This window comes from Xenopus laevis, chromosome 2L (assembly GCF_017654675.1).
Source record: "Xenopus laevis strain J_2021 chromosome 2L, Xenopus_laevis_v10.1, whole genome shotgun sequence".
Lineage (NCBI taxonomy): Eukaryota > Metazoa > Chordata > Amphibia > Anura > Pipidae > Xenopus > Xenopus laevis.
The window spans coordinates 117,083,644-117,103,032 of NC_054373.1; the positions used below are offsets into that span (position 1 = coordinate 117,083,644).

The 19,389-nt window shown below is 40.6% G+C and overlaps 1 protein-coding gene across 3 annotated transcripts in view; it reads right to left on the bottom strand.

Annotated features, from left to right (window-relative positions):
• The window catches only part of eif5b.L (eukaryotic translation initiation factor 5B L homeolog), a 50,715-nt gene that overhangs the window by 21,346 nt on the left and 9,980 nt on the right, over positions 1 to 19,389 (bottom strand). For 2 of the 3 annotated variants that reach the window (XM_018247098.2, XM_018247099.2), the window contains exons 5-10: positions 12,842 to 13,056; positions 12,212 to 12,362; positions 11,984 to 12,082; positions 11,140 to 11,229; positions 1,742 to 1,807; positions 509 to 801 (exon numbers count right to left, since the gene is read on the bottom strand). In XM_018247098.2, the coding sequence (XP_018102587.1) occupies positions 509 to 801; positions 1,742 to 1,807; positions 11,140 to 11,229; positions 11,984 to 12,082; positions 12,212 to 12,362; positions 12,842 to 13,056 (914 nt within the window). The remainder of the gene's footprint in view (positions 1 to 508; positions 802 to 1,741; positions 1,808 to 11,139; positions 11,230 to 11,983; positions 12,083 to 12,211; positions 12,363 to 12,841; positions 13,057 to 19,389) is intronic. The other variant, XM_041582375.1, reaches the window with a different exon arrangement.

Here is a 19,389-nt window from a genome sequence, read left to right on the forward strand (position 1 = left end):
GGGCCACAAAAGGTTGGAGACCCCTGGTCTAAAGAATCTGAAAGTGCCAGTGGCTCCTTAGAAAGCTGTGAAGTATGCTGAACTGGAACTCCAGAAAAGGGGCAGAACCAGAGCAGTTTTTGGCCTTTTATATGGAACCGAAAAGGAATTAAACTAAACCAGATTCCTTCTATTTTACATTAAGGAGCATCTATTAATGAATTGCAAAAAATTACAGTATGTCCCAGGGCCAACTATCAGATAATAACAAAGGCCCTGTCAAAAAAGTACAACATCAGCAGGCCAATGTGGACCTTGCCAGACGGGATTTTGAAACATGCCAACAGATTGACTGGACATACACTCAACCAGTATCTTTCAAGCATTATGCGAAAAAAACTCCAATAGAAAGGGCCAGAAAGAAAAAAAAAAAAACTCTACTGGAACACAAGCATGGTAGTTTAAACAGATTTAAGGGGAAAAAACTAATTTTCATACAAAATTCCATGGTGCTGTGTGAAGCAAATACCTCTATTCTTTTCTTTGCTTTGTCGTACGCTCTCTCTTCCTTAGTGAGATCATCATCAGAATCTGACTCCGACTCAGAGCTTAGCTCTCTGCTAGGTTTCTTCTCTTGAAGTTTTGGTGCAACAGTTTGAGATTCTTGTGGCTTTTCATCTGAAGACTTTCCATCTTCAGTGCCTTCACTATCACCTTCATCATCCTCTTCTTCCTCACTTTCTCCCTCATCCTCTTCCTCCTCCTCTTCTTCCTCTTCCTCTTCATTCTTCTCCTGAACTTCAATGTGAACAGTTTTTGTCTCTGAGGAGAAGATTAAATCAGTCATTATTCATAAAAAGACTGACACATAATTACTTTACCTTCCACATCATAAGCAACAAATAACAGTTTATAAACTTCATCAGCACCAGAGCAAGTGTTAATTTTAGAATTTAAGACTTAAATCATGAATTGTTGGCTGCTGACACAGGTAGGTGTTTCCATTCAGCACAAAGGCAGAACAAGCAACTGTGTAACCACAAAACGTATCAACAAATAGCAGCACAGATTTAGTCTATTGGCAGTCTGCCTTATGACAGCATCACAGAAAGTCCCATGCATCTTGATCAGCCAACACTTAGTTGGGTCAATTTATTCATTACCTGAATGCATTTGCCAACCTGTCCAAATGCAGTGATTCCAGTTATGTTGTTTCGTATGACCCCAATCACAGGAAGACATCAAACCAGTCTGGTCCCATGGTTGGCCAAATTAAGAGGTTGGAAAGAATTGTACACAGCATGACCTTCCAGCACTGAGATATATAAGAGAGGACTAATGCTGCCCAGAAAGATAATATTTGCAGCTCTGGGGCAGACATACATAAACATTGTGTGTTTCCCCACTTACATAAACACTGTGGGATGGGATATTGTGCCACTTAGCTCTCCATTACTAATTTAAAGCTATCTGTACACTGTGAGAAGTAGCCGTTGTAGGAAAACCAACAGTTACTAGGCCACATGACGAGAATACTTACATTTAATAAAGGGGGCTATACTGCTTGCAGTTTGATTTTACCTGTATTCCATTCAGAAGCTACAAATTTGTATAAAATTCTCATTTATTAATGAAGAACTGATTTATTTTAAAGACAAAATAGGAATGTCATCAGGTAGGAGACTCCATAAGATTCTCTAGAATAGAAAAAAGAATATTTTATCTGGACAAGAAAATATTTAAAGTAAAAAACAATACAAACCTTTTTTCATTTCTTCATCACTCACTATAGCTTCCCAGTCATCCACACCAGCATCCTCTTCTGTTGCTTAAAGCACAGGAGAGGAAAATTAAATGAATATCATGATCTTAAAAATAATAACCATAATACTGGTTTAAAAAGTCAGATAACTGCTATATACTTTTGAATACAGGAACAGAGAGGCAGTAGTAGGCTTTCAATATACAGGACTAAATACTCGTCATTAACACGTGCATTATATTATTTGTTTGTATTCTTTTGATCTTGTTTTTTTAAGAAAGAGGAGAAAATATTAAGAGGGTCAGGAAAATTGAATATACAAAAAGGGGTTATAAATAAGGGTTTTCAACTTACCAGAAAACCTTTTTCTAGACAGCCTGGACTGTCAGTGCAGCAACCATGGGGTTAAGTATCCACCTCCGGAGGCAGGACCGAAGAAAAAAAATATAAATTCGACTCCTCCCTCTTCATATAAGCTCTTGCTCCTCCTGATTCCCCACAGTTTAGTCTGACAGCTCAGTTGGAGAATAGAAAGGATGGGGCTTACTGCACTGACAGTCCAGGCCGTCTAGAAAAAGGTTTTCCGGTAAGTTGAAAATCTTTATTTCTCTAGAACGGCCCTTCCTGTCAGTGCAGCAACCATGGGGACGTCCCAAAGCTGTCCCTTTTTTTAGAGCTGGGTTCAATTTTTATTTTATTTTTAAGTACTTTTCAACAGAATGCTGCAGGGGATGAATGAAACACGTCGTCTATAAAATTTAGCAAATGTAGATAGTGACGCCCAAGTGGCTGCCTTACATATTTATTCTGGAGTGGCTAAATTATATAATGCCCAGGTAGCACTTTGTGCTCTGGTAGAATGTGCTCGTACTTTGAAAGGTCTAGTTTTTTTTACTAAGGTCATAAGCACAGTTAATTGTCTTGTACTAGCCAGCTATCGTACGTTTTGAAGCACCTTTGTTGATGCCATAAGTCACCAAAAATGCATCTGACTTCCTTTAATCTTTGGATCTGTCTAGATCAGTGTACCCTAACCAGTTGCTCGTGAGCAACATGTTGCTCTCCAACCCCTTGGATGTTGCTCCCAGTGGCCTGAAAGCAGGTGCGTATTTTTGAATTCCAGGCTTGGAGGCAAGTTTTGGTTTCATAAAAACCAGGTGCACTGCCAAACAGAGCATCAAGTTAGGTTGACAATCCTCAAAGGGGCTACCAAATGGCCAATCACAGTACTTATTTGGCACCCCAAGAACATTTTTCATGCTAGCGTTGCTCCCCAACTCCTTTTACTTCTGAATGTTGCTCACGGATTCAAAAGGTTGGGGACCCCTGGTCTAGATAGCAACGTATTGCTCTAACCACGTCTAGCTTATGTAGTGCCTTTTCTTTGGCATTAGCAGGCTTAGGACAGAGGGAAGGAAGATTTATTTCCTCATTTATGTGGAAAGCTAACACTATCTTGGGCTGAAATGACAGAATAGTTCTAAAAACTGCCCTATCCAGGTGCAGTATGATCAGTACAGGATTACCACGCTTGCACACCCTGGCTCTCCACGATAAGATGTCCCTGGTGCAGTATGAGACATGGTTCCTTATAAGATACAGCTGCCATGTCCGATACTCTCTTTGCTGAGGTAATGGCCAAGAGAAAAGTCATTTTCCAAGTAAGGAACTTAAGGGCACAGGATGCTAATGGCTCAAAGGGGGGTTCCTGAAGGACATTTAGGAACATGGTGAGATCCCAGGGAGGTGTTGGGTCCCTGAATGGGGGCCTGACCTTGCCCACCCCCTGCATAAATTGTATGAGGTCTGGTTCTCTTATCCACTGGTGTTGTAGTAGTAAGGAAAGGGCTGACATCTGTCCTTTCAAAGTGGCTAGGGAGAGACCTAAATGGAAACCCTGTGTAAGGAATTCTACAATTGTCTGAACTGTCGCTTGCTGAAACTGAACCTGCATGGATTCGCACCAATCTATGAAAACCCTCCAAGTTCTACGATAGACTTTTGTTGAGGACTACTTCCTAGCTTTCAATAATATATTGGTGGCTTCTTTTGAGAACCTTTTAGAGCGCCACAGTTCGGTTTCAATAGCCAGGCCGTCAAATGCAACCTTGGTAAGTTGTCGTGTTTGGGTTAGCAAGTCTGGTCAAAGAGGCAGCCACCATGGTGGAGTTGCCGAAATATTTATGAGTTTGGAATACCAAGGTCTCCTTGGCCAATCTGGGGCGATGAGAATGGCCTCCGTCTGTTTCTGTCGTATCTTGCGTATTACTCTTGGAAGGAGTGCTATGGGGGAAAGGATTCTTTTGAAAGCCCATGGTGACTAAGGCGTCCACGTATGCCGCCCTTGGGTCCTGTGACCTGTATAGTACTTAGGTACTATGAAGTTGAGTCTTGACACTAGCATGTCTATGTCCGATCTTCCCCATTTGGTCACTAGCTGTGCGAAGATGTCTGGATGAAGTGACCATTCCCGTTTGTCTATTCATTGTCGGCTGAGGTAATCCGCTTCCCAGTTTAGTATTCCTGGAATGAAAACTGCGGAGATGGCTGGAACATGGAGTTCTGCCCAGCTAAGTTACTTCCCTCATTGCCCTGTTCCTGCGTGTGCCGCCTTGTTTGTTTAGATAGGCTGCAGCCGTGGCATTGTCCAACTGAATTCGGAGTGGCCGATTTGTCACCTCCTGAGACCAATGAAGTATGGCATTTCTTATTGCTCTGATCTCTAGCACATTTATAGGCAGTTTTGACTCCCCTGGTGACCATGTTCCCTGGCACGTATGTGGTGGCCAAGTTGCCCCCCAACCAGTGAGACTGGTGTCTGTTGTCACTACTGTCCATTGGGGTAAGGCCCAAGTCTTGCTCTGGGAGAGGTTGTGAGGTGATGCCCACCAACTTAGTGAACGCCTGACTTGCATGGTAAGTGTAATTCTCTGTTTGAGTGGTTCTTGTTCTAGTGACTTAGAAAGTGGTTTTGGAATTCTCTCATATGAAAACTGCCAAATAGTAGTGCCTCTAGTGCTGCTACCATGTATCCCAGTAATTGCAGGCACTGTTCCGCTGAAATTGTGGACTGAATGCGAACTTGCTGAGCTGTGCCTACAATTGTCTGAATTTTCTCGGAAAATAGTGAGATGGTCTGAATGGATGAGTTGAACAACATTCCCAAATATTGAATTTGCTGAGTGGGTGTGAGGTGACTCTTGTGATTCACAATCCACCCTTATTGTTTGAGTGTTGTGACACAAATCTGGGTGACCTTGTGACTTTGTTCATAAGACGGTGATCTGATGAGCAGGTTGTCTAGATATGGAGTGATTGATATTACAAGACGCCTGAGGTGTACAATCAGGGGGCTGAGTATCTTTGTGAAAACTATGGGCGCTGTGGAAAGGCCGAATCGAAGCTCCCTGAATTGGTAATGTTCTTCCAGAACTGTGAACCTTATATATTGCTGGGATTGCCTCCTGATGGGTATATGCAAGTTCGCGTCTTGAAGGTCTACCTTCATCATAAAGCAATGGTGGGTCATCGACATTACCACTGATCGAATGGATTCCATGCGGAATTTCTGTTTGGACACCAGTCTGTTTAAAGATTTTAGGTTTAGCACCGGTCTCAAAGTACCCTCTTACTTTAAGACTCTTGACTTTATAGGTTGCACACCCAATACTTTAACAGCCTTTGATGTGGCTGTTGTTTCATCTTTAATCTCTAGCGTAGCTAGCATTTCACAAAGTAATCGTTTGGCTGTTTCTAGCCCCGCAATTGAGCGGTACTGCCGTTCTGTGTCATCAGAGGAGCTTTCATTGGCGGAGATTTCTCCTGACTCTATATCACCATCTTGCTCACTAGCCTCTTCAGAATCAGAAGAACTTTCCTCTAAAATTGTGTGTGCGCACCTTTCGTTTCTTACTATGTTTAGTAGGCTGATTGATGGAAGACTGAATGGTCAACTTGATCCAGTCAAACAATTCCTCAAACTGAGAAGATTTAGATGTAGAAGGACCTTGAGCCTCTAATTGTGGAGGGCTGCACTCTGGCTGTTGCATTGGAATTAGCTGTGGTGATAAAGTTGGTGCAGGGTCTGCGGAATCTAGACATACTCCTTGCGCTGTATGTACTTGCAGCTGAAAAGCTAGGCTGTGTAGTAGTCGCTGCTCCTAGTACCTGTGCGGCTCCGTGTGCAGCAAGGTGAATCCAAGATGGTGCTTGGATGGCCTAGGCGCGCACGCTGCAACCCGGAAGTGCGGCCAGGAACTTGTGCTTGCGAATTTGCTCCTGCGAAATGGTGCCTGGTAGCGATGAAAGCTTGCACCCTCTTGTTCCATAAAGCGCATGGCAACATCCATCTCTGAGAGAGGATTGCTGTGCAGCAAGCAGGGATCCCCTAAATTGCCTAACCAGTCCTGGGGAGTGGTACAGGCTGGGGGTAGTTGCACAGAATTAACTGTGGGTGAAGAGCTAGGATGCCTCCTGCTCATGGAAGTTCTTTCTTGAAGTAGAAAAAAAAAAAAATTCTGTCCTAAACTCCAAGCAGGACAGAAGAAGAAAACTGAGAATCAGGAGGAGCAAGAGCTTATATGAAGATGGAGGAGTTGAGATTCTATTTTTTTCTTCTGTCCTGCCTCCGGAGGTGGATACTTAGCCCCATGGTTGTTGCACTGACAGGAAGGGCCGTTCTAGAGAAAGTAAACCAGTTTAAAAACCAACAAGTGATCAATAGTACAAGTGATGAATTAATCCTTACTCTCGGGCAGATTTATCAAAATGTGAGTTTAGAGCTTAATAAATAAAAGTTCACCAACGTTCTATTCATTTCTATGGGATTTGTAGAACCGTATTTATCAAATGGTGAGATCAAACTTTCACCCACTGATAAATACAATTCTAAAAATCCCACAGGAATGAAAAGAAGCTTTTCATTTTTTTTCATTTTTTTTTTTTTTTTTCTACATGTATTTAGAATTATACCAGCTGTTAGACCCAAACACCAAAGCTTACATGAAAAAGCACAATAAATTCCACCAAGAATTAAAGGTATATTCTTTTTTGAAGCATTAAATGTCAACAAAATTAACTCGACTTCTAAACAATTAAAGGAGAAGGAAAGTCTTTGTGCACTTGGGGGTGCCAAGTGATTGTACTTACATACCGGAGACCCCGGGCCGGTGCTCCTATCAGCAGAAAACTGCACCGGCCCGGGGTTATTCCAGTGAGCACCACAAAGCTCTCCTATGTTTCCCAGGGCGAGGCGCAGTTGAACGAAATAGGCAACTTTTTAGTTAAAGTTCGGCGATTCGTCCTACTGCGCATGCGCAGCGGCAGAGAACTGCTCCGTGGTGCTCACTGGTATAACCCCAGGCTGGTACAGTTTTCTGCTGATAGGAGCACTGGCCTGGGGTTTCAGGTAAGTCAATACAATCACTTGGGGGTGCCTAACATTTGGCAACCCCAAGTGCACAAAGACTTTCCTTCTCCTTTAAGCAAGAACAACAGGTCATCTGAAAATTAAAACAACTTAGCAGAAGACATAACCTCTTCTAGGTTCCTGAGCAGGAAAATGGAATGCACTAGGGGCTCATTTGTTAGCATGGCTGCCTTGCTTTGTTCAGGTACAAAGTTTTATTCCAAACAAGAGGAGTTTGTAAGTATTCCTGTGTCTGTTTCCCCTGTGTGCTCTGAATTTCTCCCACACCACAACGACATGGAGAAAATGCCTGTCTTAAGATGAAATTGACCCCATGTTTAAAAGTGAAAGGGATATTAGATTGTAAGCTCCACTAAGGCAAGGACCAGTGTCAAATGATAAGCAATCTCTGTTTAGGGATATATATATATATATATATATATATATATATATATATATATATATATATATATATATATATATATATATATATATAAATATTCATAAAGTACCTGCACTCCTTCCTGGTTGTCGAGGGTGGGTGCTTGGTCAATCGTAGTATATAAAGTTCAAAGCGGACCAGCACACCAAATTTTCAATCAAAAAAAGGTTTATTCCAACATCACTTTAAATGATGTTGGAATAAACCTTTTTTTGATTGAAAATTTGGTGTGCTGGTCCGCTTTGAACTTTATATATATATATATATATATTGAAAAGAAGGTCAGCACACTCTGTATGGACTTACATGCCTTATATGGACTGGTGACATCATTTTTGGCGCCCAAAATTCACTGGGGGGTGGGTATTTAATTGTATCTTTGTTATTGCACTGTATCCTTGAGAAAGGTCCCCATGCGGGACCGAAACGTCGGATGATGTGTGAATAAATCAACACTTTTTCACCTTAATCATACAGAGTGTGCTGACCTTCTTTTCAATATTGCTACAAACTTGGTCATGCACCTCTGGCTTCGTCTATGACCGAGTGCAGGCACTGTCTGACATTATATACATATATATACATATATACACATATATATATATACATATATACATATATACATATATACATATATACATATATACATAAAAGGGCAGCCAAGTTTGGGAGTTTTACTTTGAAAGCAGCTAGTAAGTTGCAGGTAAAACGTATTCGTCCCTTTTATAAAATGTATAATTAAACCATAGAATTCTTAATGAATCAGATGAAAATTAAGCGTAGGACTGGCCAGATATGGGATGACTTTGACGTAGTTGGCCAGCTTAAATATATTGCAATATATGGACAAACAATCCCTGTTTTGTTTAAAGGGTAAGGCATTTTTCAGTAGCAGTATGCACAAAATGTCTGTCTTAAATATATTGATAATGGGTTGAGTGCAGAGGAATCTTGTATTTGTCTATATGTATTTTGTGGTCACACCCTCATTGCACCCCCGCCTAATGATTTTAAAAACTAGTGGTGAGCACAACTTTCCCTTGTTTGTTATAGTTCTACAAGAGCAGTGACCAGCTCATTGTTGTAGCTCCCACCCTCTCCAACTATAGTCAGGTGATCCCACTGGTGTCTAATAAAAGGGCAGCCAAGTTTGGGAGTTTTACTTTGAAAGCAGCTAGTAAGTTGCAGGTAAAACGTATTCGTCCCTTTTATAAAATGTATAATTAAACCATAGAATTCTTAATGAATCAGATGAAAATTAAGCGTAGGACTGGCCAGATATGGGATGACTTTGACGTAGTTGGCCAGCTTAAATATATTGCAATATATGGACAAACAATCCCTGTTTTGTTTAAAGGGTAAGGCATTTTTCAGTAGCAGTATGCACAAAATGTCTCTGTCTTAAATATATTGATAATGGGTTGAGTGCAGAGGAATCTTGTATTTGTCTATATGTATTTTGTGGTCACACCCTCATTGCACCCCCGCCTAATGATTTTAAAAACTAGTGGTGAGCACAACTTTCCCTTGTTTGTTATAGTTCTACAAGAGCAGTGACCAGCTCATTGTTGTAGCTCCCACCCTCTCCAACTATAGTCAGGTGATCCCACTGGTGTCTAATAAAAGGGCAGCCAAGTTTGGGAGTTTTACTTTGAAAGCGGCTAGTAAGTTGCAGGTAAAACGTATTCGTCCCTTTTATAAAATGTATAATTAAACCATAGAATTCTTAATGAATCAGATGAAAATTAAGCGTAGGACTGGCCAGATATGGGATGACTTTGACTTAGTTGGCCAGCTTAAATATATTGCAATATATGGACAAACAATCCCTGTTTTGTTTAAAGGGTAAGGCATTTTTCAGTAGCAGTATGCACAAAATGTCTCTGTCTTAAATATATTGATAATGGGTTGAGTGCAGAGGAATCTTGTATTTGTCTACATATATACATACATACATACATACATACATACATACATACATACATACATACATACATACATAAAGAAGATGTTGTCTCCCCAGACTTATAACAAGATCGTAATAAACAATACAAAATATAAATAATGGTGATGGCATTGAAGAAGTGCTCTCCTCAAGACCTAATATTCAAGGGCTGGCACATTTTCCTGAATTTGATGTATTCTGAAGACAGAGAAAATAACCCTGACTCTGCAATGGAAGTCATCATTCTGTATGGGAGCAACAAAACCTAGCTCTAAAATACAGAGATTTTAACAAAACCCAATCCACTGGTACTTTCATATCAGTTAGATTTTTAATGGAGACATACTGCATATAAACACAGAATTATAGTACAGTAAAACTACTACAACAAGCCCTACTCAAAACAGCATGCTAAACCTAGATAACTTTAGAATCCATCTAAACAGCAAAGCGTAATCTCATTGCCTATTGATCAAAACAAGAAAAACCAAGCACACAGCAAAAAGAGTTGAAATCCCTAGCAAGGAAATGCCACAGCCATGCACCACACTAACAGAATACCTTCTTTATCGCTTTCACTATCCACATTGCTTTCTGGAAAGGGGATGCTTGTTAAATTTGTGAAATCTCCCCAGGTCGAGAGCAAATAGAAAGAAGTTAGAATACACTTAGAATCTCATATAATACAGTTTTTGTAAAAAGACTAAAGAAAATCAATATTTAGGAGGATTTGCAATTTATTGGCCATTATCAATAATAAGGAGCATGTGCTTTGTTTAGAATATTGGGTGTAAACTTTTTAATAATACAAACGTAACTTTTCTGGCATTGAAAAAGATTTACTAATGATACAGAAACTGATTTGATTCCTACATTTCTCCAAATAGTTTTTGGCGTCATGTTTTCAGATCTGGTGAATATTCCTATTAGCCAAGATATACATTTAATAATTTTTATTCAGGATATATGACTTGACACAATTAGTTTAGGGCAAAGAACCTCCTGTGAGTTTAAATAGAAGATTACTTGTTGGGCAATAGTATTGGATGACCACCATTCTACTATGGAGTCAGTTATTGTAAAACGACTAGAGATGCACCGAATCCCAGATTCAGTTCTGGACCTGGCCGAATCCAAGAGCCTGGTCAAATCGAATCCAAACCCTTCATAACTAAAAAAAAAAACAACCTTATTTAGGCATGTGCTTCATGCGCGCAAAGGTTATCTCCACCTGCGCCCCAGCTTCTCCAGCGCAGAATAAGGTTTACATTCGGTTCAACATTTGGCAGAACTTTATAGTAATGCACCCCTAAAATGACTTACAAAAAAATGTGCTATATTTATCTGCCCTGCCCTAGTAAATATAACTATTACTGTATATAATAAAACCACAACTCAATTTTGGAACACTAGAACATGACACTATTTACCTCTATGTCACACATCACAGCAGCCTACTGCACACTATATTTGTGAATATAGCATGCAAATTTATTTTATTTTCTTGTTCTTATTTTATAATCCTAGAAACTTAACAGCTAACCAAGAGTTTAAAAATTTTAAAAAAACCTACTGAAATAGGAAGAAAAACACTGCAAACTAACCAGGTGATTCCACTGGCATGGCCGTCTCTTCTTTTGCTGGTGTTGGATGTTCTAGAACCACTTCTACTGGAGAACTTGCCTCCATCGGCTCTAAAAAGAATAAATCCTTGTTAATGTCAGGTAAAGAAAAAAATGTTAGTAGATAAAAGATATTATGATAAGAAAAAAGAAAAAAGTATGACCCATATAATTATATATACTATATATTATTTACGACCTTGCACACCACCATTTTGTTTCACATCTCCATCAATGGGAGGTGCTACCTACCTTCTCTCTTATTTATGATAAAAGATATTAGCAGTAATGCAAAGCCTCTTAAACACCTTATATACATTTTACTATGTATATAAAATGGAATTTCAAACAAGCAATAGATATAGGTGTTCAACAAGCAACAGATGTAGAACCAGTATAGCAGAAGTATAACCAGTTACCTGAAACAAAACAGCACAGAACAAGATGCATTTTATAGCCACCTAAAAGCATGCCTGCATAAGCCTCTGCTATCTGACCGCGTAAGCCCAATGTGACAACAGACATAAGCGGCCAAATCAGGCAAAGATCCACTCGTTTGGTAACCTAGCAAAATGAACAGACCAGCAAAACTGGACTCTGTACTCTACATGACATTCGGTTAAGGAAATGCAGTTATTCAAGCCTGTGAACCCATTAACTGCATTCATATAATTTTGAAGACATATTTATTGTGCCACAAAAGGTAAATCATTTGACATTTACAGAACACCATCCACTTTCTTTAAGATTTAACATTACATTCAGGTGGATCCTCAAAGTGCACATTTGAATTTAATGCTACGATCAGCAGATGAACGTAACTTACCTTCCTTAACTTGTGTCTGTTGTTGTGGCTTCTTTTTCTTTTTGTCTTCATAGATTGGCTTTTTCTTTGGCATAGAGTCTTTGGAAGGTACTTCAACTCCTGTGAATGTGAGGTCCAAAAAAAATAGTGAAACTTTGTAAAATCATTTATAAACTAGAGATTTCAGTATGTCATAAGACAAGCATTATCTACAAGATGACACATACGTGAACAGCCAGGATGGCCTACCTTGAGCTTGGAGGACCTTCAGCGTTGCTTCTGCTCTAGCTCTGGCTTCTCTCTGTGTTTTGGTCAGAAGCTTTCCTTCCTTTTTTAAGCGTTCCTTTCTTTCTTTTTCTTTCTGCTTTCTTTTTTCTTTTCGCTCTTGCTCTAATCTTTCCTGTAAGACAGAAATTAGTCACTTCGTTATCTGCTTTTTATTCATTAATACCATGGTCATAATATTGTGGTAGAATCAGCTTCTTTTTTTTTTTTACCTGTCCCTACCCAACACATCAACAAACAGGTGCCAGACTCTGACATGACCCTTTATGAGGTACATGTGTCTCAATCTAAAACCATTCAATATTTAGTGTGATCCATTATAAAGAAAAAAAAAACATATGCCTACTACTCTTACCTCCTACTCCCCCCCCACACACACCATATCATATTCTTTCCAAAGCTAACCTTTACTCACACTCAAAAATTAAAACCCTTCAGAAGTTTGGAATCTGCAAACCCTTCAGAAGTTTGGTTTTTGAAAACCATAATACAAGTAATAAATAACAGACATGACTTATTTCTTAACACTAAAGGACATTTCTAATAGTTTATTGCTTATGTGATTGCAATTGGAAGAGGGGATTGATCTGTAACCTCTTCCAAACGTTTGGCTTCCATCTCCTCCAGCCATCTCAAACGCTCTTCCTCTTCTCTCTTTAATCTCTCCTCCTCTTCTTTCATTTTAGCCAGAGCTTCCTGCATGGCTTTAACGACAGCTGTACTGGGTCGCTTTTTCTTGTCATCTTTTTCCGTCTTTTCCACTTTCTTTTTCTTTTTGTCTTTTTTCTTTTTGTCTCCCTCGTTGTCATCTGAAATAATTGCAACACAGAACACACAACAGAAACAGGAGTAGAAGAAGGGATGTTAGCTTAAAGTAATAATAAAAATGAGATTTAGGAGTAAATTGCCAATGCATCTAAGGTACATAAAAATTTACGTTTATACGCTAAGTTAACAAGTACTGCATCACTGTAAAACAATACACAGTAGTAAATAAAGGAGAACTAACCTTTATTTAGTAACTATTTACATGAATATTATTTTACATTAAGGGGGTTATATATCAAAGGACAAATTTTAGAGTTATGTGAGCTTTTTAAGACCTTGTATGAACTCAACTGAAATGGTTTCCAATTTAAGAATAAACTCGAATGGGAAAAACTAGAATCAGCGAATTTGGGGTTAAAAACCTGAAAACTCAAATTATAGTTTTCGGCATTCAAGCTATTTCCAGGGTAGGGAAAAATTCTTGATTAATTAAAACATTTTATTCTTCACCTGAGTAATCGATTTTTGATGCAAATATACCCTCAAACTCAAATTTTTAAACTCGACTCAACCCTTAAAGGGGTTGTTCACCTTCAATGTACAAATCTTATGAAACCACTAACAATGCTCTCAATGTGTTAGATAACAATGTGTTCCATAACAAAAAGTAAAAATGCCATTGTAAAAGCTAATTTTTATACCTGTTAACTCAGTCCTTCTCCTGTCTCTCTGACCAGTTTTCTGAAGTGATGGGAGTGGCCTATTTTGAACCTGACACACCAAGAACTTCCTATATGATGACATCATCATGCCCAGGCTTTGCCCTTACTTGTTTCCTATTGGATGTTGATACTGCCCTCCTCCTAGTAATTTATTGGGTGCTTGTGAACTATAACCGGTCACATAATTTGAATGGTCATTGGTTGATTACTCAATTGTAATGGCAGAGGTTAACAGATGCGGCATATTAACAAACCTGCCTTGTAACAAACAATCACACAGCCATGCAGACAAATACTGCAGAAAAGGAAGGAGCAACATTGTTCTCCCAATTCTGGCACTCTCCTTCTGCCTAGACTAAAACTGAATGGAGTGCCAAAGGGGTGCAACCTTTTCTGGGAATAAATACTGGCTTTTCTATATTTTTATCTTTTAATACCTTTGGCATTAAGCATAATGTCAGTTATTTACAGAATTGCAACAAAAACCAGCACTGACTTGCTTAGAAATGTATGTAACTTACACATCTAGCAGGGACAGTAGGGCTGCCACCTCACCCTTTTAAAACCAAACACACATGAAATCCACAGCCTTCATGGCTAATTATCAACTCATTTAGATACTGCAGACTGAACTGATTTCTGTGCAGCCATGTATCATGCATCTAAATGAATTGCTAATTAGCCATGCAGGCTGTGGATTTCATATGTGTTTGGTTTTAAAAGGGTGAGGTGGAAACCCTAACTGATTTTGTGCGCTCTCCCGGGGGGGGGGGGGGCGGTTATTTACCTAGGAAAACGATACCTTTTTTAAGTGTTTAAGTGTTCCACTTCTGGAACAAGATTTATAGCTCTAAATACCAAAAAATTAAAAAGTTATATTTTTCATGATATAGGGATCTATACCAGAAAAATATTTTACTTTATGCACAAAAATTCAACTCATTTGGAAAGCCTCAAGCTCATACAAATAGTCAGCTGCTGAATAATGATTTTTTTATGAGGTAAATACACAAAATAATACATGCCCCCCCCCCCAAATAATATATTTCTGGAAAGTACAAGTGTCATCTCCCATAGTATCCATTTTAAAAATGATTTATTTTTTCTCTGTAATAATAAAATAGTCGCTTGTACTTGAGCCCAACTAAGATATAATTAATCCTTATTGGAAGCAAAACCAGCCTATTGAGTTTATTTAATGTTTACATGATTTTCTAGTAGACTTAAGGTATGAAGATCCAAATTATGGAAAGATCCATTATCCGTAAAACTCCAGGTCCCAAGCACCTTGATCCCCCCATCTGCACAGTTGAAGTCTCTGCAGCACAAGCCCACACTCCCCCTCCCTCTCACAAACTTGTAACAGTTTCTCTTCAGTACCTGAATGCTGCTCAAATTCCCCAGCACAGCCAGCACAGGAAGCAGTGGCAGATTGACAGCAGACATAGCCAATAGGAGTTAAGTTAGCTGCCAGTACAATGTGTGATGTCATATAAGGAAGAGGAAGTGAACATTGTAGTGTTTTTGGGGGTCAGTGACCGCCTCCCAGCACAGGGTCTGTGTGGAACTGAAGGATTAGTACAGGGACACTTCTGAGGTGAATATCTCTTGAACTGTACTTTTTCTGTTAACTATTTCTATGGAAAAGTTTGTTCTATTCATGTAAACTGTTAGATTTGTCATTTTGTTACAAAGGTGAACAACCCCTTTAATAAATCTGCCCCTAAGAGTTAAGTAAAGCACTGGCATGGATTATGCTGCAAAGGAAATTCTGTTTTCATATGCTCATCTGCTTGTTAGTAGAAGTTACCATTATTACACTGAAGAGAAAACCACACAGAGAAATGTCCTTCACTGTCTTTATTGTCATGAACATGTCTTGATATTGACAAGTCATTGTTGAAGCAAATACCTCAGATGCATATAATCGACATAGTAGTAATATTTTACTCAGCAAAATTATATGCAAAACAAGAAAAAAAAGATGAAATCCATTTCACCAATAAAGGTCAACTTAAAGGGATTCTATCCTGATTTTTAATGATGTTTTTATTTCTTAAGTACACTGTTTACACTGCAAATAATTCCCTCAATATACAATATAAAATTGCATTCCTGAACCAGCAAGTGTATTCTTTTAGCTGTAATATTGGTGTGTAGGCAGCCATCTCAGGTCATTTTGCCTTGTAATATGCTTTCAGAAAAAGCCAAGATGTAACCGCTTTCTGGCAGGCTGTTTCTCCAACTCAATGTACCGTGTGTCGCAGTGGGACCTGAATTTTACTATTGAGTGCTGTTCTTAGATCCAACCAGGCAGCTGTGTTAGGGAGCTGCTATCTGGTTGCCTTCCCATTGATCTGCCGATGGGCTGCTGGGGGGAAAGGGGGGGGGGATATCACTTCAACTTGCAATACAGCAGTAAAGAGTGAATGAAGTATATTAGAGCACAGGTCACATGACTGGGGCTGCTGGGAAACTGACAATATGTCTAGCCCCATGGCAGATTTCAAAATTAAATATAAAAAAATCTGTTTGCTCTTTTGAGAAACGAATTTCAGTGTAGAATACTGCTGGAGCAGCACTATTAACCGATGTGTTTTGAAAAAAGGAGATTTTTTTGTATAAGTTACAGTTAAATCTCTCTCTAGTCCATTGGGGGACACAGGAACCACTGGGTTAAGCTCCTCCAACCAGGAGGCAGGACACTGACAAATAAAAAATTTGCTCCTCCCCTTCTATATATATATATATCCCCTGTGCTTAAACCTCTACCCTAGTTTAGTATATGAACAGAGAATAGTATCACAACAACATAAGGATTCAAATTCAACTAAAATACAGAGAACTCGTCTCAGGGAGGGAGGTCCTGTGTCCCCCAATGGACTAGAGAGAAAAAAATTTAACGGTAAGTTATACAAAAAATCTCCTTTTCTCCAACGTCCTATTGGGGGACACAGGAACCAGTGGGACTTACCAAAGGAGTCCCTCTGAATAACCAGGGGGGGGAGAGAGACAGTCTGCCCTTAGTCGGTCATGACTACAGCATGAAGAACCTTCCTACCGAAACTAGCTTCAGCGGAGGAAAAAACATCAAAATGATAGAACTTTGTAAAAGTATGAACTGACGACCATGTTGCCGCCTTGCACTGCTGCTCTGCAGAAGCCTCATTTCTCAATGCCCAGGAAGTGCTTAATGCCCTGATGGAATGAGCCTTTACCTGTGCTGGGGGGACTCCTGTGAGAACTCTCATATGCTTGGTAGATAGACCTTTTAATCCATCTGGCTATAGTAGCCTTTATAGCAGCTGTTCCTTTCCTTGGACCTGAGGGAATGAGAAAAAGCAAATCTGAACGCCTAAATGAGGCTGTCCTATCCACGTAGTATCTCAAGGCCCGGAAAACATCCAGGGTATGTAGCTTCTTTTCCCCTTCGTTCTTAGGTTCTCGACATAAGGAGGGTACCACAATATGCTGGTTCGCATGAAAATCAGAAACCACCTTAGGTAAGAAGGTTGGTACCGTACGCAAGGTAACCCTGCCTCTGTGGAAAACCATGAGTTCCGGAATGACCGAGAGTGCGCTCAGCTCCGACACTCTCCTTGCCGAACAGATGGCCAATAAGAACACCACCTTTGACGTCAGCCACCCTAAATCTACCGACCTCATAGGTTCAAATGGGAATTCCTGTAATGCCTTGAGAGCCAGATTAAGGTCCCACACCGGAACAGGCTGACGAAATAAGGGAGACCCTATTATAGGCCTTAGCAGATAGGGACTCCCTAGCCTTGATCATAGTCTCCACCACCTTGTCAGAAAACCCCCTATGCTTCAGGATGGCTGTCTCAACCTCCAAGCCGTCAAAGACAGCAGGGCAGGGTTTTGGTGCAGTATTGGTCCCTGACGCAGTAGGTCTGGTCTTGTTGGTAGTCTGAACCAATCTCCCTCTGCCAGGGAGATCAGGTCCGAAAACCACGGCCTTCTTGGCCAGAAGGGGGCCACTATCAGCAACGTCAGTCTCTCTTGCCGAAACCACTTTAGAATTTTTAGAATCATGGGAATTGGTGGAAACATGTATGCCTTGTGGAAGTTCCAAGGAAATGTCATTGCATCCATTCCTTTTGCTTTTGGATCCCTGGATATTGAAAGGAACCTTGGAAGCTTTGCATTGGGACGCCATCAGGTAGATGTCTAGCCGACCCAACCTGTCTAGTAGAAGGGCGAAGTCCTCCGGTAAGAGTTCCCATTTGCCTGGATCCAGGCGATTTAGACTTAGATAGTCTAAATGTAACCACTACATTGTAGTGCTCTGTCCACTCCATTATCCACTGCATCTCCTTCCATGCTGATACACTCCTTGTGCCCCCCTGATGATTCAGGTAAGCCAACGCGGTTGCGTTGTCAGATTGCACCTTTATGTGCTTGCGCTCTAACAGATCCTGCCACTGCACTAGGGCCTGGTAAATGGCACGGAGCACTAAGATGTTTATGGGCAGTCTGGACTCCACGGGAGACCATGTGCCTTGTGCCCATCTTAGATCGTGCCTTGCCCCCCATCCAGTCAGGCTTGTGTCAGTTGTTATCAGCATCCACTGTGGGTCCTCCCACGACTGTCCACGAGCCAGTCTTGATGGATCCATCCACCAGTCCAAGGACTCGTGTTGTCTTGTCTAGAATCATGGTCTGTTCAAAAGATAAATTCTTCCATCTGCGGAGAATGCACAACTGCAGGGGGCGTAGGTGATATTGGACCCATGGTACAGCTTCCATTGCTGCTACCATTAACCCTAGAACCTGCATGCAGAAATGTACTGTGGGCATGTGGTTCTGGAAAAGTTGTGCTATCATGTTCCTGAGTTTCGACTGTCTCTCCTTCGGTAGAATTACTCTCGGTTAGCTTGTACTGAACACTAGCCCCAGGAACTGCATGACCTGGCTGGGTACTAATGATTTCTGACGATTGATCATCCACCCGAATGACTCCAGAGTTGCCAGAGTGACGGACACATTCCTCGTGGCCATCTCCAATGAGTCTGCTTTTACCAGGATGTCGCCCAGGTATGGGATAATCGAAATCCCTTGAAGTGGGAGAGTCGCTGTCATGGATGCCATAATATTCATAAACAAAGTTCTTCAGCCACAATGCTTGCTATGCAGCCACCGAAGATGCGGATGTTCTGGCTGTGGTCTGTATCGTGTCCAGAATGGCATCAGTCAAAAAGGCATTTGCCTCAACTATCTTTGAAGCCAAGGAACATAGCTCCGCCCTAGGAGTATTATCTCCAAACCCCTCCAAAAGAGCCTGGGACCATGTGGTAATTGCCCAGCTTGTCCATGCTCCTGCTATCATTGGTTGCAGTGTGGATCCTGCAGGAGTAAATATAGCCTTCAGAGAACTCTCCAGACGATTGTCTGTGGGGTCCTTAAAGGCCACTGCATCAGGAACCTGGAGCACTGTGTTCCTCGAGTCTAGACACTGGGACATCAACCGTGGGTGGGACACTACACTACTCCACTAGGTCTTTGGCAAAGGGATAGGAGCGAGAAAAGCCCTGTGATAGCTGGAACTTTTTCTCAGGTTTGTCCCACTCCTGCTGTATAATGTCTTCCAGCTGCTCATGGAATGGAAACTCAGACGCATGTTTTGACTGGCGT